The sequence below is a fragment of the Pleurodeles waltl genome, chromosome 3_2 (genome assembly GCF_031143425.1).
Source record: "Pleurodeles waltl isolate 20211129_DDA chromosome 3_2, aPleWal1.hap1.20221129, whole genome shotgun sequence".
NCBI lineage: Eukaryota > Metazoa > Chordata > Amphibia > Caudata > Salamandridae > Pleurodeles > Pleurodeles waltl.
Window position 1 is genome coordinate 5,197,756 of NC_090441.1, and position 16,904 is coordinate 5,214,659.

General features: G+C 46.0%; 1 protein-coding gene across 1 annotated transcript in view; it reads left to right on the top strand.

Moving 5' to 3' along the window:
- The window catches only part of DHRS11 (dehydrogenase/reductase 11), a 352,716-nt gene that overhangs the window by 316,958 nt on the left and 18,854 nt on the right, over window positions 1-16,904 (top strand). The window contains exon 6 of the mRNA XM_069226557.1: window positions 16,280-16,345. Within this exon, the coding sequence (XP_069082658.1) occupies window positions 16,280-16,345 (66 nt within the window). The remainder of the gene's footprint in view (window positions 1-16,279; window positions 16,346-16,904) is intronic.

Here is a 16,904-nt window from a genome sequence, read left to right on the forward strand (position 1 = left end):
ACTCTGTTGCAACAGAATACCCTCTCCACCAATATATAAATCGGGCCCTTATTCTCTCCTGCCTTAAAAGTGTCCTTCTGCAATGTTACCAGTGCTCATGTAAAGAGCTGTAATACCTTTGGGTCGAGTACATGCTGTATAAAAATATAAAAATGCTATTCACAAACTATTTCAACAACTTTGGCTTAAGTATCCAAAAAAGAGTACAAAACCTTTGCATGTGGGTAGTGTTGCAGTGGCATGTGTGGCTATATTGCATCAAGGATATTGCTGCAGTGACATGTCTGCCTGTATTGCATCAGGATAGAGTTGTGGTGGCTTGTCTGGCTTTGTTGTTGCAGTCGTAGCACTACCAACTGAATGTTTGCCTATATTGGATAAGGGATTAGTGCTCCAGCAGCATGTCTGGCTATATTGCATCAGTAGTTGTTGCGTTGGCACGTCTGGCTATATTGCATCAGGGGTAGTGTTGCTTTGACATGTCTGGTTATGTTGATGTTGCCATCACACTGTATTGCATTCACCCCATCTCTGCATACTCCAGCTTAGTTGCAGTAGTATTTTATTTGAGGACTTGTCCTTTTCCTCAATCATCCGTCTCTTGTTCACATAGGAGGAGCAGCAGTCCAGCAGAGTCATAGCACAGCAGTTCTTCTGACAAAGTCCAGTTGTAGGTCCAGAAGTGTCTGATTTGATGGGATCAAAGACCTGGTACTTAAACTCCATTGTGCCTTAAAAGTGGGGATAACTTCAAAGAAGGGTCCTTAAATTGCACAGACGCCCTTTTTCCCAGCCCTGGCTCCAGACTATCAGTAGGGCTAATAAGCCCTTATGTGTGGGGACAGTCACTGTCTATTCAGGTGTCAGCTCCTCCCGCCCTTCCTGCCCAGGAAGAGCCATCAGTATGCTGACGAGTGCTCAGACACACCTAACCTTCCTGTGTTTGTGGCTGTATAGAGGGTATGCACCAAGTGTAGCTTTCACCCACCCCAGATGTGTATTGGAGACAGGTTGCAGGAGGCACACTTAGCTACAAGAGCAGAGAAATATCCACTTTCTAAAAGTGGTGTTATTATTCCACAGATATAAAACATGAAACAGCTACTTCATTCTAATCAGGAATTACAGCTTAAAAGTATATTAAGGAATGTCCAATGTTAACCTATGAGAGAAGTAGGCCTCACAGTAGTGAAGAACAAATGTAGGTGTTTTTCAGTACCAGGACATGCAAAACTTACTTAAGCAGCCCCCAACCTTATGAGCTACCCAGGGCCCACCTCAGAGGTGACATGTAATAAAAGAGGATGTCAAGGCTTGGCAAAGGGTTTTAAATGTCAAGTCAAAGTGGCAGTGAAACTGCATGCACAGGCTCTGCAGTGACGGCCCTGAGACAGGTTTGAAAGGCTACTTGTGTGCGAAGCATAATCAGTGCTGTAGGCCCACTAGGAGCATTCAAGCTACAGTCCCTGGGTATATGGTATACTACTTTACAAGAGGCTCACAAGTAAACTAAAATATGTTGATTGTGTATAGACCAATGTTACCATGTTTATGGGAGAAGCACATGCATGTTAGCATTGGCTAGCAGTGGTAAAGTACCCATAGTCCTAAGGTCAACAAAATGAATCATCAAAAACAGGACATAAAAGGCAAAAAGTCTGGTCTAACACATGCCCCATCCCCCAGCCGAAAGTCGGGAGATCTACACAACCTCTAGGGAGTTCTTATAAATAAGGCAGAAACACTTGGATAGACTGTCAGCATTGTGGTGGTCTACCCCTGGTCTGTGTTTCACCATCAACTCCATACCCTGTAGGGAGATGGACCACCTCAACAGTTTTGGATTCTCACCTCTCATTTGCATGAGCCACCTGAGGGGCCTGTGGTCAGTCTGAATAAGGAAGTGAGTACCAAACATGTTTGGTCTCAGTGTCATCAGTGCCCAGACCACAGTAAAAGCTCCTCTTTCTATAGCACTCCATATTTGTTCCCTGGGGAGTAACCTTGTGGAGATAAAAGCTACAGGTTGGTCTAGGCCTTCTTCATTAAGCTGTGGAAGTGCTGCCCGTATGCCATGTTCTGAGGCATCCGTCTGAATGATAAACTCCTTGGAGAAGTCAGGGGCCTTGAGCACAGGAGCTGTTCACATGGCCTGCTTACTGGATTCTAATGCAGTTTGTCATGGCTCTGTCCAAATCACATTCCTGGGCTGCCTTTTCAAAGTCAGTCCAGTCAGGAGGGCATCAATGGTGCCCTATTCCTTGACAATCACTCTATCGTACCCAGTGAGGCCCAAGAATGCTCTGACTTCAATCTGGGTTTTTGGGGGTTTCCCAGGCCATGGTGGTTTCTATCTTGGCATGGAGGGGCTGCACTTCCCCCTACTCACCAGATGTCCCAAGTACACCCCAGACACCTGCCCTATCTGGCACATACTTTCCTTGAAAGTCAGGCCTACCTATTGCAGAGCCTGAAGCACTTCCTGGATGTGACAAAGGTGGTCCTTCCAGCTGCTACTGAAGACATCTAAGTCATCCAGATAGGCAGCATTGAAGGCAGGCCTCATAGCAGCAAATACCTGGATCACCAATCTCTGGACAGTGGCAGGGGCATTTTGGAGTCCAAAGGGCATCACTCTGAACTGATAGTGGCCCTTTGGAGTAGAGGAGGATGACTTCTCCTTGGCTCCGTCTGATAGGGTGATCTACCAGTACCCAGATTAAGATCAAAGGTACTTAATTACGGGCAGCCCCTAACTGTTCAATCAGCTCATCGGCCTGGGGGATGGGATGAGCATCAGTTTTGGTGACTGACTTGAGCCCTCTATAGTCCCCAAGTGGAGAGCCCAGTGGAGCAGCTTTTGGTACCAGTATCACCAGACTGGACAGGGGCTACTGGAGGGTTTTATCTCTTAAACTCTAGCATCTTGGAAACGTCTTCCTTAATGCTGGCCCTCACCTTATCAGACAACCTGTAAGACTTATTCTTGACAGGGAAGTTCGCTTTTATGTCCACATCCTGGATACACAGGTCGGTAGTCCCAGGAATTAGGAAGAACAGAGAGGAGTACTGTCCCACACTTGGGGGCAGTCTGTTTGCTGTTCAGAAGTCAGGCTGGGGTAAACAATTACTCCCTCCACAGATCCAACTTTCTCCTTGGAGGCCAAGAGGTCAGGGAGAAGTTCACTCTCTTCTTCCCAATCTCCATATGTCACTAATAGCATGATGAACTCAGACCTCATGAAGTGGGCTTTGGGTCGATTGACATGCAGTACCCAGAGGGGTCGCCTGGGGGTCTTGAGGTCCACCAGGTAGGTGGCCTCCCCCTTTCTCTCAATCACCTCATAAGGCCCAGTCCAATGATCCTGGAGGGCCCTGGGCTCCACAGGTTCAATAACCCTCACTTTCTACATAGGTTGTAATTCCACAGTGGTAGATATTTGGCCATACCACTCTTTCATCGCAGCCTGACTGGCTTCTAAGTTGTCTGAAGATTGCTTCCGCAACTCAGCCATTTGGCTTCTGAAGTCCAACATGTAGCTTTCTCTATCCTGGGGAATTTTCCTGGGAACCTGCTCCCATCCTTCCTTGACCAACCTCAGAGGTCCTCTGACTAGATGCCCACACAGAAGCTCAAAGGGGCTGAAGCCTACTCCTTTCTTTGGCACCCCTCTCTATGCAAGCAGAGGAACGGAAAGAGGATATTCCACATTTTCCTCAAGGCTTCAGGCAGGCCTCCAATCATGCCCTTGAAGCACATTTGTTTGTGGATGGTAAAGGGAGGAGAACTTGTAGGTTACCCCACACCCCTTCCACATTGACTGTATATAGGCAGACATGGAATTGGTGCCCCTGGCAAACACCACTTCCTTGGGTAAACCCACTTGGGTTATAATCCCCATCAGAGCCTTTGCCACTGCAGGTGCAGACGTGGTGCTCAATGGGATTGCCTCTGGCTACCTAGTGGCATGATCCACCAGGATAAACCTGTTGCCTGAAGCAGTCTGGGGATCTGTAGGCCCTACAATGTTGATGCCCACCGTCTCAGAGTGTGATAATGACAGCCAGAGGATTAAGGTGAGCTTTAAACCTCTGCCTTGTATTCTCACTGGCATGGCAGGTCACACAAGTCCTTCAGAATGTATCAGGCATTCTTGATCCTGGGCCAATAAAAGTGGGTGGCACGCCTGGCAAAGGTCCTGTCTTGGCCCAGGAGATCTCCTAAAGAAAGTACGTGTGGTAGCTACAGTAGGAAGGCCCTGTAGCATTGGGGACCAGCGGGCCCTTGTTGTCCCATGCACAGGAGCATTAGGCTCACTGTAGAGGAGGTTGTCCTCTCAGTAAATGTGATGACTACCAGAGGCATCACCTGCTGCTTGCGCTTCATCCTGTTGCCTCATGCCCTCAATGGTTGGACACTCCCTCTGTGACCTACAGAACTCCTCCTTGGTAGGTTCTCTTTCTACACACCATCCAGAAAGCTCTGGCAGGTCACCATGGGAAGCAATGTCCTCCTTAGTAGGCTCTGTTTCAGCCACCACAGGTGTCCCTTGCACCTCAACTGGGAGACATTCAGGGGATGGTTTCCCTTGCCCTCTGCCTTTCCCCTTCTTAGCAGCTGTCTGGGCCATTTTCCTGGCACCAGCCCTTTTTGACTCCCATCCTGGGCAGCCATGGACCTTGTTGTGGCTCAGATCCATTCCGGTAACCCAATATCCCCACATGAGCCTTACGCTCCACTTCCTTTCAGGTAGTGTGCTCAAGGTCATTAGCAAGCAAACAGTCCACAAGCAAGACCGGGTTCACTGCAACTTTCAGAAGATCTTAATCTCACCTCCTCTCACTCAAATGGAACAAGAACCACTAGGTAGTGACTTTTTCTGGTGTCAGCCACCACAATTTGGTGGAATGCATTGAGTATCACCTGCTTTGGGGACACCAGCTGACTCCTTAGCATAGTGATGCACCTGTGTCCTTCGGAGCCTCAGCACCATTCCCAATTGATGGTGACTTATTGCCTATACTTTGTAGCATTAGAGGGCACATGGATCTCAGGAACCATCTCACTGTCACCCAGGGACACCAGGGTAACCTCACTAAGGCACCCCCCCCTTAACTGGGACAAACTCCTTCCCCAGCACTATACTCACCACACCTGGGACTCTTCCTCCAGTGGGAGGTTGTGCTCTTTTTGGACACTTGGTATCCCCTTTGTAGTGTCCATACTCTCAGCAATCATAGCACTTGGGAGTTTTGGGCTGCTGACTTTTGTCAGGGTAGCTTTTCTTCTGGTGGCCAGATATGGAATGAGAACCGGACCCTTTCCCTTGTGGGTTGTTTTGGGGACCGTTAGAGAACTCGCTCTTTTTTAAATTCCCCCTCTTTCTTCTGATGGGAACCTTGACCTGCCTTTTGGGAGTCCCACCCCCGAGCACCTTCTTTGACACTCTGGCGCTGATGCCGATGTCCGCCTCCTCAGCAGGCTTCCTGGAGTCGGTAAGCTTGCTATCAACCAGGGGTTGGCACAGCTCTGGAAAACAAGTATTAAGCATGTGCTCTGTTAAAAATAAGTTGTTCAGCCCTTTATAATCGTGAACCTTGCTGCCCCTCACCCATCCCTTCGGTGCCTTGCTAGCATAATCTAAGAAATCCACCCACGTCTGTGGTGCAATCTTGTGACTGGGTCGGAACCTCAGTCGGTATTTCTCAGGTGTCACCCCAAACTTGTTGACTAGTATGGTCTTCATAGCAGTGTAGTGTATCTTGTCCCCCACCTGTAATGTGAAAAGTATATCCCTCCCTACTGTGGGCATGTACCTCCACAAACACCCACCCCAGGACTCCTCTGGGACCTTGTGCACTCTCAGAGCTACTTCATAGACTGCAAACCACTTGTCTCTGTCATCCTCCACCACATAACTGGGCACCAAATCCTTGGGTATCTGGACTGTTCACTCACCAGTGGGCACTGCAGATATTCTGCCAACATTACAGTTGCTTGATCCTATTTTCACTGCTCTTATGTCCAGCTCCTTCAAATTGAGGTCATGGGTCAATTTTGTCTCCTCAAGAGCCAGTTTTGACTTTGTAAGCTCCAAAGGGTGCTTTCTTTCCTCCCTCCTGTCTGCCAGCTCCTTTAGGGATAGGTTTTCGGAGGATATACTGCTCCCTGCTCTAGGAACCACTACCTTTGCCCCTCTACAGGTAGTTCTAAATCCAGATTGGTTTCCAGAATCAGGTCTTCCTCCTCAGAAAGTTCTTGTTCCTTCCCTGGGTTGTCATCTCCTCCTACCTGGCTCAAACCCTTCTGCAGCTCCACCTTCCAGGTAAAGCCCCTGGTAGAGACACTTGAAAATCTTTACAAAAATCCTTCAGCTGGGGCACAGTGTAAGACTCTGACCTAGCCAGCTCAGAGTATGGGGCCTAGCTGGCGAACAAGATGGCCGCACAGCAGTAAAGCTCTGGTGCACCCAAACCTGTAAGCCCCAGAATGGGCCTGCAACTCCTCCATTCCTGACGATCTGGGGCACCTCATACCCTTTCACAACCATTGATGGCCAGATGATCAGAGTTTTGGAGTAAGCATGTGGTCCAGTGACTCCCGTCTGAACTCAGTGGCGGGCAGCCCAGCCTCACCTCAGAGACCCTGAGGCGATAAAAGCCACAGGTGAGCCTGAGATTCGAGACCAGGCTGCCCAGTTTGCCGCATCATGATTGGAGACTCCAGCACTTCCTGCTGCCTGGTGAATGCGCAGGGCCAGAGACGCACGGAGAGGCTTTGCAGCCATGCAGTCCAATCCAGACATTGCTGCAATGTTCCCGAGGACAACTGGCACGGCCTGCGGCGTACCCTGGTTCCCTTCCACCACCAAAGACTCTGGTAATGCACTCTTGGTGGGGGCCTCAGTCAACCTTGCTCCTGCTGTGCCTTGCTCGCTGGTGCCATCTCATCCCTGCAACTCTTTCCATGCTCAGAAGGGCATTCCGTGATTACACACAGCAGCATCTCACCTGCTGGGGCTATGGGGGTGGGGTCGCCACCTCTGCTATGTCCATAATCCCAGAGATCCAGTGGCCTGCGCCATCACCTAGTAAGCGCTTCACCCTGCAGGCGCTTTATCCTATGCCGGCTGCCCTGCTGAACCACTGTACCCCGTGGCCTACCATCGACTATGTGGACACCTTGTTAGCATCCACTGCATCAAATAATCGCTGTGGCCTAGCTCACACCTGCCATTTCCTCACTCAGCTGAAGTGCTGATCGCTCACAGACTGATTGAGCGAGATCCCACCACCGGGCCCTGCATTTACACCTCTGCTGTATCACTCCTGGGTGTCCCACATCCGGACTCAGCTGGCAGTCTAAACATACCAACCATCTACCCCTGGGTGACAACATCTCAAGTCCAACTGGGCCTGCCCAGCCCAATTCAACATTAGAGTTTAGTTGTGGTCCCCTTTTCTCCCCATTAACCATGGTGTATGGCGACCTCAAACAGTGAAAATTGCCATTTGAAAAACCAAGACTCACGGATGATCTGCAGACTGTGACTACGAAGGGGTTGGGTGCAACTGGGGTTCCTGACGTAGGAAACCTTTCCAGCAGGGATCCCATTATGGCAGAACTCCGCGCTGGTTTCCAATCGATAGATGGCAGATTTGACACCCTCATCAACTGCCGCATGGGGGAGTGGCTAGACCGTCAATGTACATGACTGGACAGTGCAGAGGAACACATTTCCAGTCTAGAAGATGGTGCCACTACGACTACTAAACATCTTGAAGTTGGAGTGTCGTCTCAAATCAGTAGCCATGAACAATAAGGACCTTGAAGCACTGGGCCATTGCAACAATATCCGCATACTGAGAGTGGCAGAGTGCACAGATACTGGACATCTCAACCTGTTTGTTGAACATTTACTAGCTGATCTGTTCATCTGCCAGAACTTAACTTCCACCTTTGTTGTGGAGAGTGCACCCTGATCGCTTGGACTTCGCTCATCCCCTGGTGCCCTGCCACGACCAATACTTGCCAGGCTCCTGAACTTATGAGACTGGGATACTGTCTCATGACTATGCCACAGTTCTCTACGCCATTTCACTCTACGCCATTTTACTCTATACCACTGCACCCCTTGCCACTCTACTCTACACCACTGTATCTACACCACTGCAATCTACTCCAGTCTAGGCAGATCTATTTTATTCTATGCCACTCTACTGTATTCTGCACCACCCTGCTCTATGCCACTGCACTTGACTCCATTTTACTCTACTCTGCACCACTCCACTTTACGCCAATCTAATCTGCTCTACTCCACTTCACTGTGCACTCTTCCACTCTGTGCCACTGCGCTCTTCGCCACTCTACTGTGCATCACTGCACTCTACGCCACTCCACTCTACGTCACTCTACTCTGTACCACTTCATTCTACACCACTGCACTCTATGCTTGTCCATTCTGTGCCACTGCACTACTTTGCACCAGTCGAGCCTAAACCACTCTGCTCTGCACTGCTCTACTCCACTGCACTCTAGACCACTCTACTCTGTACCACTGCACTCTGTGCCGCCACCCTCTATGCCACTGTACTCTGCGTCACTCCACTCTACACCGATCTACTGTGCACCACTCCACTGCACCACTCCAGTATAATCTACTTCACTGCTCTATTCTGCACCACAACACTATGCCACTCCATGCCACTGCACTCTACTCTGCGCTACTCTACTATAAGCCACTCTACGCTACTCCACTCTGTATAACTCCACTGTATGCCACTACACTCTATGCCGCTATACTCTATTCTGTATCACTCTACCCTATGCCACTGCACTCTACACCTCTTTACTCTGTCCCTGTACTCTACACAACTCTTCTCTGCACCACTGCATTCTACGTCTCTGCACCACTCCACTCTACACCATTGCATTCTACTCTGCACCACTGCACTCTATGGCACTGCACTCTACTCTGTGCCACTACACTCTACTTTGCACCACACCTCGTCACTCTGCCACGCCATTCTACTCTGAAGCACCCTATTTTAAGCCACTACACTCTACGCCTCTGAGCTCTTCTCTGCACCACTCTGCTTTACACCACTGTACTCAATGCTGCCACTGCACTCTGTGCCACTGTACTCCACTTTGTGCTACTCTGCTCTAGACCATTGCACTCTTTGCTGCACCACTGCACTTGCGCCACTGCAGTTTACGCTACTGCACTCTACACCACTTCACTCAATGCCACTCTGAGTCACTCTACTCCACTTCACTCTATGACAAGTGCCACTGTACTCCACTCTACTCTGTCCCACTGCACACCACTCTACACCATGCCACTCCATTCCACTGTACTCCACTCTGCTGTACTACGTGGTTAAGACATTGGCAAAGCCAAAAGCTTTTGCATTGGTTATTGTTTTGCCAATGCTTGTCTGCCTATGTGATGTACATCTTTTGAGAACTGCTTCCTTTTTAAATGGCTCGGTGTTCCACAGTATTTATTCACGAGAGTATTGTTTTGAAAACGTAACTAAACTGATTTGAAATTGTGGAATAAACCCAACATGCAGGAGACTACATGCACTGAGATGACACAGCCCTCTACCACAGAGAAGGTCCTGCTTAGAAAAGCTGACACAAGCTGGAGTCCCAGTGGACTGAGAGTTGTTTTGGGGTCCTACAGCATTGAGAGGAAAATGCAGTGCTGACCTGCATATTCTCAAGCCCCACTATAAGGGGGAATAGAAAGCTCATGTTGCTTTAGCTTCCCACCACTGAGCCAGCGGTCGAATTGTATTAAAGAAACAGTATGGGAACTGCGATCCCCAGTGCAATGGGGTGGGGTAGGGTCAAAGGAGTGGCTAAAAAGAAAAAAATATTCTGTTACTATTTTACTGGTGTTTTGCCTTGATAACTGGATATAAAACAACACACACCTTAAATAGAAAATATATTCAACTTAAAATAAGCAGTGGGAAATGCACTATTTTATGTTGTGAAACCTCTTCTGGGAGAGTCATGTCATCGGTGTAGTGTGGAATGTTTTTTGTATTTCTAGTGCTAAAAGGTCCTGTGGCCATAAACTTGCATTACATGCAGTATAAGATAGGCTGCCACAAAATGTGCTAAAAGGTGTAGGTTTATGATTAAAGAAGTGCTTTCAAAATATAGATTTTAGTAATATGCAGATAGTACGCAGTAAAGACATTTTTTTATAGCTGCCCATTATAAGCACGCACCCCACAGCTCAGTTGGAAACACACTTACAATACCTCTCAAAACGAATAAATATTTATGATGATAGTCTTTAGTTGACTTCATCAATTAAATACAATACTCGCTTCCAAGTAGCCTTTACATTTGCAGATTAACCAATTGCAGACATTTGCAGGCAGCATGCACCCTGGCAAGAAAGATTGTTTCTTGTTTAGCTGCCTGCCTCTCCCTCTGATTCACGGCACCAGAGAAGCCCCCCCTTCCACTTCAGCTGAGACACCTCAGTGCCAGCATTAACCGTCCTGGGATGGTTGTCTTTTAACAAAAGTAGGGGAACTGTTTCTGTTAAATAAAGGAAAAGTATGGACACTTAACACTCCAGAGGTCCTGCCTACTTCTACCTCTGGGGGCTGCTTTGAATGGTTGAGAATCATGTTACCTTTCTTGTGTGCTTGCTGTTAGTGCCAAGCTAGTGCGGGATGGTGGTGCTGCGTGGGAGGTTCTGCTCCTGCCTGTTTTGCCTTGAGACTTAATGGAGTAGTGAGGTAGACATGTGCCCTGTCCTGTGACGAGGCGCAGCTCTTTTGAGCCCATCTCCAGCAGGGTTGGGAGGCACTCCACTTTAACCTTCTCTCTCGTTCTTTTCGACCTTCTGTTTTTCTCTTATCCTCAAGCTCTCTCCTTTTTCACCACCTTCTCTACCTCTTTGCCCCTTGACCTTTTTGACGCCTTCTGGGCCTTTTCTATATTCTTTCTCTTTTATTGTCTGCCAGTTTCTTTTACATTTTTTCCTTTTCCTTGTTTTATGTTCATCTCTTATTCTTTCTCATTCATTGTGGGTTTTTGGGCATCTCATAGTCTTTCTTTGCCACTATCACTTTTTCTCATTCATTCTTTGCTGCTCTTTTGTGCTTTTCACTTTCATTCTTTAATGTTTCTCTTTACCTTTTTCACTCAATACTTTGTCATTTTGGCCTCTATTAGTCTCTAGAAAAATGTCCCTCCTGCCAGATGAAGGGCACCAGGTACAAATATTGGACCTCAGACACCACCTCTTCAGTACATTTCTGGATGTTTGGAGGAAGGACTGCTGTGTTGTCTTCAGTACATTTCTGGATGTTTGGAGGAAGGACTGCTGTGTTGCTAAAGGACTGCCATTCTGCTGGACTGCTGCTCTGAAGGAACTGCTGCCCTACTGCGCTGACCTGCTGCCCTCTTTCCTGGATGGGAAGGATTGAATCTGCATCTGCAGAACCCAGTACTCCAAAGTGACTCCAAGGGCTAATTGGATGGTCTCCTGACTAGAGCTTCAGGGAAAGAAGGCTCCAACAACCTTGAACCCAGCACCTGGACTCTGCCATATGTGAATTCTACCCTGCCAAGTGGTGCCATTCCAGTCCTGGATTCTGGAAAGTGGACTTGAAGCTGCTCTGCCAGCTCATCTGTGGACCCAGCAAATTCAACGAATCTCCTCTGCTGAATGGCCCAAACCCAAGCTGAACAGACTCATCACTTCTGCTGCGAGAGTTCTCCTGATGCAAAGGACTCCGCACCGACCCCGCAGCTGCATTGGAACGTCCGCCTGTGCAAAGCTTTCCTGATGCTTGCCCTCACATCTCTCGTTTGCGGCAGCCTTGACTATGATGCAGGTTCTGGCACTGCAGCCTCACAACTCCTCGGAACCAACACATCGCCTCGACTGTGCAACACATCCTCAACGCCAGACTTTGCATCCCAAGTCCTCATTGACAGGATCCTCGATGAGGATGCAGGACCTCGCATCACAGCTCTGCAGCAGCTCGGAACCCACGTACTGCTTCGGCTGTGCACTGCATCCTCAACGTGTAACCTTACAACACTCTGCAACCAGGATTTAAAGTACTTTGTTCAACAGACCAAACTGGGTCCTCGTTGCTGGCCTGCACTCTATTGCAGTCAGCCTGATCCTATGACTTTGTACCCCTGCGGCATGACCAGATATCCACAGTTGGTACTTCATGCCTTTTTTGGCTCTATTTTTACTGAAATCTTAAAACCTGGCTGTCCTCACTGGATTTTTGTTGTTTAGGTCTTGCTTTATTTATTAAATTGCTCTATTGTTCCTGCTTGAGTAGGGTTTTACCCCCTCAGCCACTAGCCCAATTTCTTACGGCATCTTTTCCTTTATATCATTGTGACATATGTTTACAATAAACACATTAAAAAAGAACCATTAAATCAGCTTGTCAAAACCAGACCTATTGTCTTTACCAACTCTTTTTAAGTGTATCGGCTCAAAGAGTCAAATTTCTATGTTGCCTTGAACACTGAAAATGTAATTCCTGATGATTTTTCAAATGAACTGACGTGAATGTCCGTCCGTAGAACTTTAGACTGTTAGGAATTGGCTGTGGCAAATCAACTGGCACAACAAAAATATTGAAATCTATGATGGTTGGATTACTTACTGGTAATCTTCATTACTCCTGATTCAGATCTTCCTTATCACATTCCTTACTTATTGAGGAAAGCCACCCTTCAGAGACCATTTCTCCCATACTGCAAAAGCCCCTCCTCCCTATTTATCTATTATATATCTATATACATATATATAACTTTGCCATATTTATTTTTCATTTTCCATGTACTGAAAACTGCCCCCTCCTCCAAAAAGCAGAGCTAGAAAACATCCTGGCCTGTAATACAGAGCTCCAAGAAATTAAGGGTAGGTAGGAAATTTAGATTGTTTTGTGAAATACCTGGATCTGGAGTAATGAACATTACAGTTAAGTTATACAACTATTAACTTCCAATCTTGACTTCCTCCTCACAGTCCTTACATAATCTGAATATGCCAAACTCATCCTGATAAGTTAAATTTAGAATGAGAGAAAATCGGGTTCTGGTTTAATGCTGAAGAGGCAGATGAAAATGTTATTTATTAAATCAGAATGCTAAACAATTGATACAGAACACAAAATACTTTCAGCAAACTTTCAAGGCTTAGTAATACCTAGTCTATAAGCTTGACAGACATGTTGGGTGAAGACCAAGTGGAAGACCTACATATTTCAACTAGAGAAACACTTATGAACTCTACCCAAATGGTTGATATGCCTCTCACTGAGCGGCCTTAAACAATAGATTAATATATCACGTTTCACCTTTGTACTTTTGCATTGATTTAGATGTTTTTTTCGTCTACCAGTCACTCCAAAAGTTATTAACAGTGAATAAGAAACAGAAAAAACTTTGTCCTGCCTGAATAAATGTCTAGAGTTTTACCCATGTCTAGGGCCATACAGGGGAACCAAAAGCAATCCTGGCAAAAATGATCAAACCAGACCCAATTAATTCTTCTCTGCTCTCTTTCCATACATGCATTCTTTTTCTCTATCCCCTGCCTCTCTTATCTCTCGTCCTCTCATCATCTCTTTTCCCCTTTCCTTCTCTTTTTGACTTTCTCCTGAAGCATGCTGCAGTTAATCTCAGTCATGTGGGGACATTGACAGAGACACCAGTAGAACCCTGGGCTTTCAAAAATGGCCTCCAGTGGCTCCAGCCCACTAGGGAACTGCTTGATGGAATAAATGTCAATGTGGCTTACGTCCAAAGAGTGCAAAGAGATTTTTTCTGGTTTGTATACATTTTGGAAGAAACTTGGTAGTATGATTTCCTGTTCTAGATGGAATTTGGAATTGACTTTTGGAATAAACCCTGGACCTATTTTTGACTTCATCATTAAGAGATTTTCGGTAAGGCTCATCTATTACTAATACCCTTCTCTAAGATATCTAGTTGATGTTATTGCTTACAAAAAAGGTAACTTTTACCATTAGATATTGATAAGATATTCTTCCAGTGGCTCCAAGGGAAGTATTTGAAGTGGACTTTGAAACTAATGGAAGGTCTTATGAATACCTAAGGTAGTGTATTGTTGGACAATTTCACCAGAAATGCTAACAACTGGTTAGCTAGATCTCATTTACTTTCAAAGGATCAGCATGTTTCTTGATGGCTTTTATGGCTATTAATGTGCAAGTAGCTCGATTTTTAATGAAACCGTGTTTTAAGAAAAAACTTAATCCGAAAGGGGTTACAAGATATTGGATCGATGTTTTCTGACTGCCACAGTTCAGAAATATCCTCTCAATGTCAGAGATTTGTATGCAGCATTCAGTTTCCATTGTATTAGCCATATGTGTCTCCTGCCTGCTGGTACGGCTCCAGGGGGAGCTAGTAGCTACACCAAAGTGGTGTCAGATAAAAGCATACCCTAAATTCTGTTGTACCAAACAGTTCAGAACAGTCATCAACTTTAGGGTTTGGAATCTTGTGAAGCATATGCTACATATGTCGCTGTGTGAAGGACAAAGTTAGGAGCTGCATAAAACCTTTTCAAGGAACCATCTACTGTTTTATTTACTGGGTCTGCTAGCAAATAATTCTCAGTGGCTAAGGATGAGGGCATGTTGACTAGTAAGTAAGTAATTTAGTTTGACAGTATGCGAGAATTCAACATCAAAGTATGTAAAATGGTCTTGTTTGCTTAAAAGTCTAGGAAGCCCATTTTATCCATTTCCTTCCATTCTTATAAAATATTTTTTATAGCCTTATGAAGCTGTAGCATCATGAGTACATGGACCAAGGGATCCAAAAAAGTAATCTGTACTCCCTGGTTGTTCATCCGGAGGAAAGTTCAATTTATTTTTTAATGTTTTTTGTTAACATGTCAACTGAAATCCTTGCGCCATCTTAATCTAGGTGGCGTTGGTTCAGCTCCCCCTTTGTCTTTTTAAATTTTAGCTAGTTTCTGTTTTTGGGCTTGTAGGACAGCTGCTTACTGCCATGTCAACCAATTCCTGCAAATCATGAGGAGGCTGGGAAGTAGTTACTTCCTGTCTGTCAGAAGAGGAAGCTGCTTCCTCTGCGTGTTTCATTTTCTGGACATACTTTCTTCCTCCTATTGTGGTTACAAGCTCAAAGCTATAACCCTGCTAAAGGTTGGACTTGAAATATACCTATATCATTACAAAGCCTCGACAACAGTGTCATTTGAGACTTTAAATAATGACCCCCAGGCCCAATTGTCTTCTTCCAGTAGATGTGCTCCACGAGTGTGTGTCTACTTTGCAGAAGCGCAAGACTGGCTCAGCGTGGAGCCCACAGCCTGCTTCCCCTAGAGTGAATGGTCCTTCCAGGAGCTGCAGCTAGCACAGTAGGGCCACCAAGGAAGGCTGCTAAATTGTTTTCTTCAATAGCAATTAACAGTAAGGGTATATTCTCCTGCCATGACTTACAGCCAGTGGTAGGGAATGCTGTCTTCTTGGAGTCAGACAGTACAAACAGGCTAAGCCAGTTTTCAGTTTCACTATTTGGTGGAAGGGGTGGATTTCTATATAGGGGGAATGAAAAAAAAACTTTTCAGAGTGTACAAAGGGTAAGCAGAGTGGAGGGGCTTATGCAGTATGGGAGAAGCCTTTTTGGGAGAGTGGCGTCCCTCAACAAGTAAGGATTGTAATGGGGAAGATGGGCTCGGGGGGGGGGGGGGGGGGGGGCAATGAAATTCCACATATCTTCTACTAAACATCAGCCTGCAGGAGGCAAGCTCTTTATTTAGTACTTAACCTTTCAGAATCAGCCACAAGTAATCATTTACTAAGCATATGTGCGTCAACCAACAATGCACCCCAGCAAATCTGATGGTGCTTTGAGTGGCTACGTGTTCGGTGCTATAGAAACACAACAAATAAAGACTTACATTAGCCTCTCTCAGGGCCAACTCCACCTATGTCAAAGGAAAAACAAGCTTGTAAGTAAACAATGTTCTATGATCACAACATTCCAACCGGTTAAGAACAGACAGCGAAGAGTGAATGCACTACTAACGGGCTGCCACTTGATATGCTATTCAAAAAGCACCTGTAAACTCAGACTCAATAGTTTTTTTTGTAAATTACTCTAGCGTTCAATATCCAGTGTGATAAAGTTTAATTAAACTTTAGTTTGGTGTCTTGTAGTACAGCTGTTCCTAAATGCTTACTGAGTTGCCGTTTTTTTGTTTACATTCTGCAGTGCCTTGAAGCAGCGGATATTGCCAACGCTGTGGTGTACGTCTTGGGCACACCACGTCATGTACAGGTAGCCATCAATCCTTCCTATCTTAACCATGTCACGTAATTCCATGTTGGCTTTTACTCCAGTCACTCGTTCTGTAGTGGGTGGGGCAGGGAGGTTGCAGGACAAGGGCCGTGGGATCAGTGAACACTGATACAGATTAAGCATTACTCACACAAGGTTATGCTTTATCACTGGGTGATTAAGAGTCTGAGTTACGCCTAGTACCGCGTCAAAGGTCAGCAGCTATCTCAACGACTGTGGCTCTGTCAATAAACCGCGAACCGGTGATCGTTTCCCCTTTCAACAGGAAACATGAAATGCATCAGATTTTTGTTTTGGCTTGAAAGCAAGACTGTTCATGAGTCATCAAAGAAGAGGATTTTCAATTAACCAAATATTGAAAAAAAAATATATATATATATATATATATATATATATATATATATATATATATATATATATATATGTGTGTGTGTGGTGGCCACCTTAAAATTGTGTGGCATGTCAAAGGTAGTTTGCGTCACTTCTGGTTTTTAACTCTATGCACCTTATAGAAGAGAATGAGGCTTGCGGATAATGG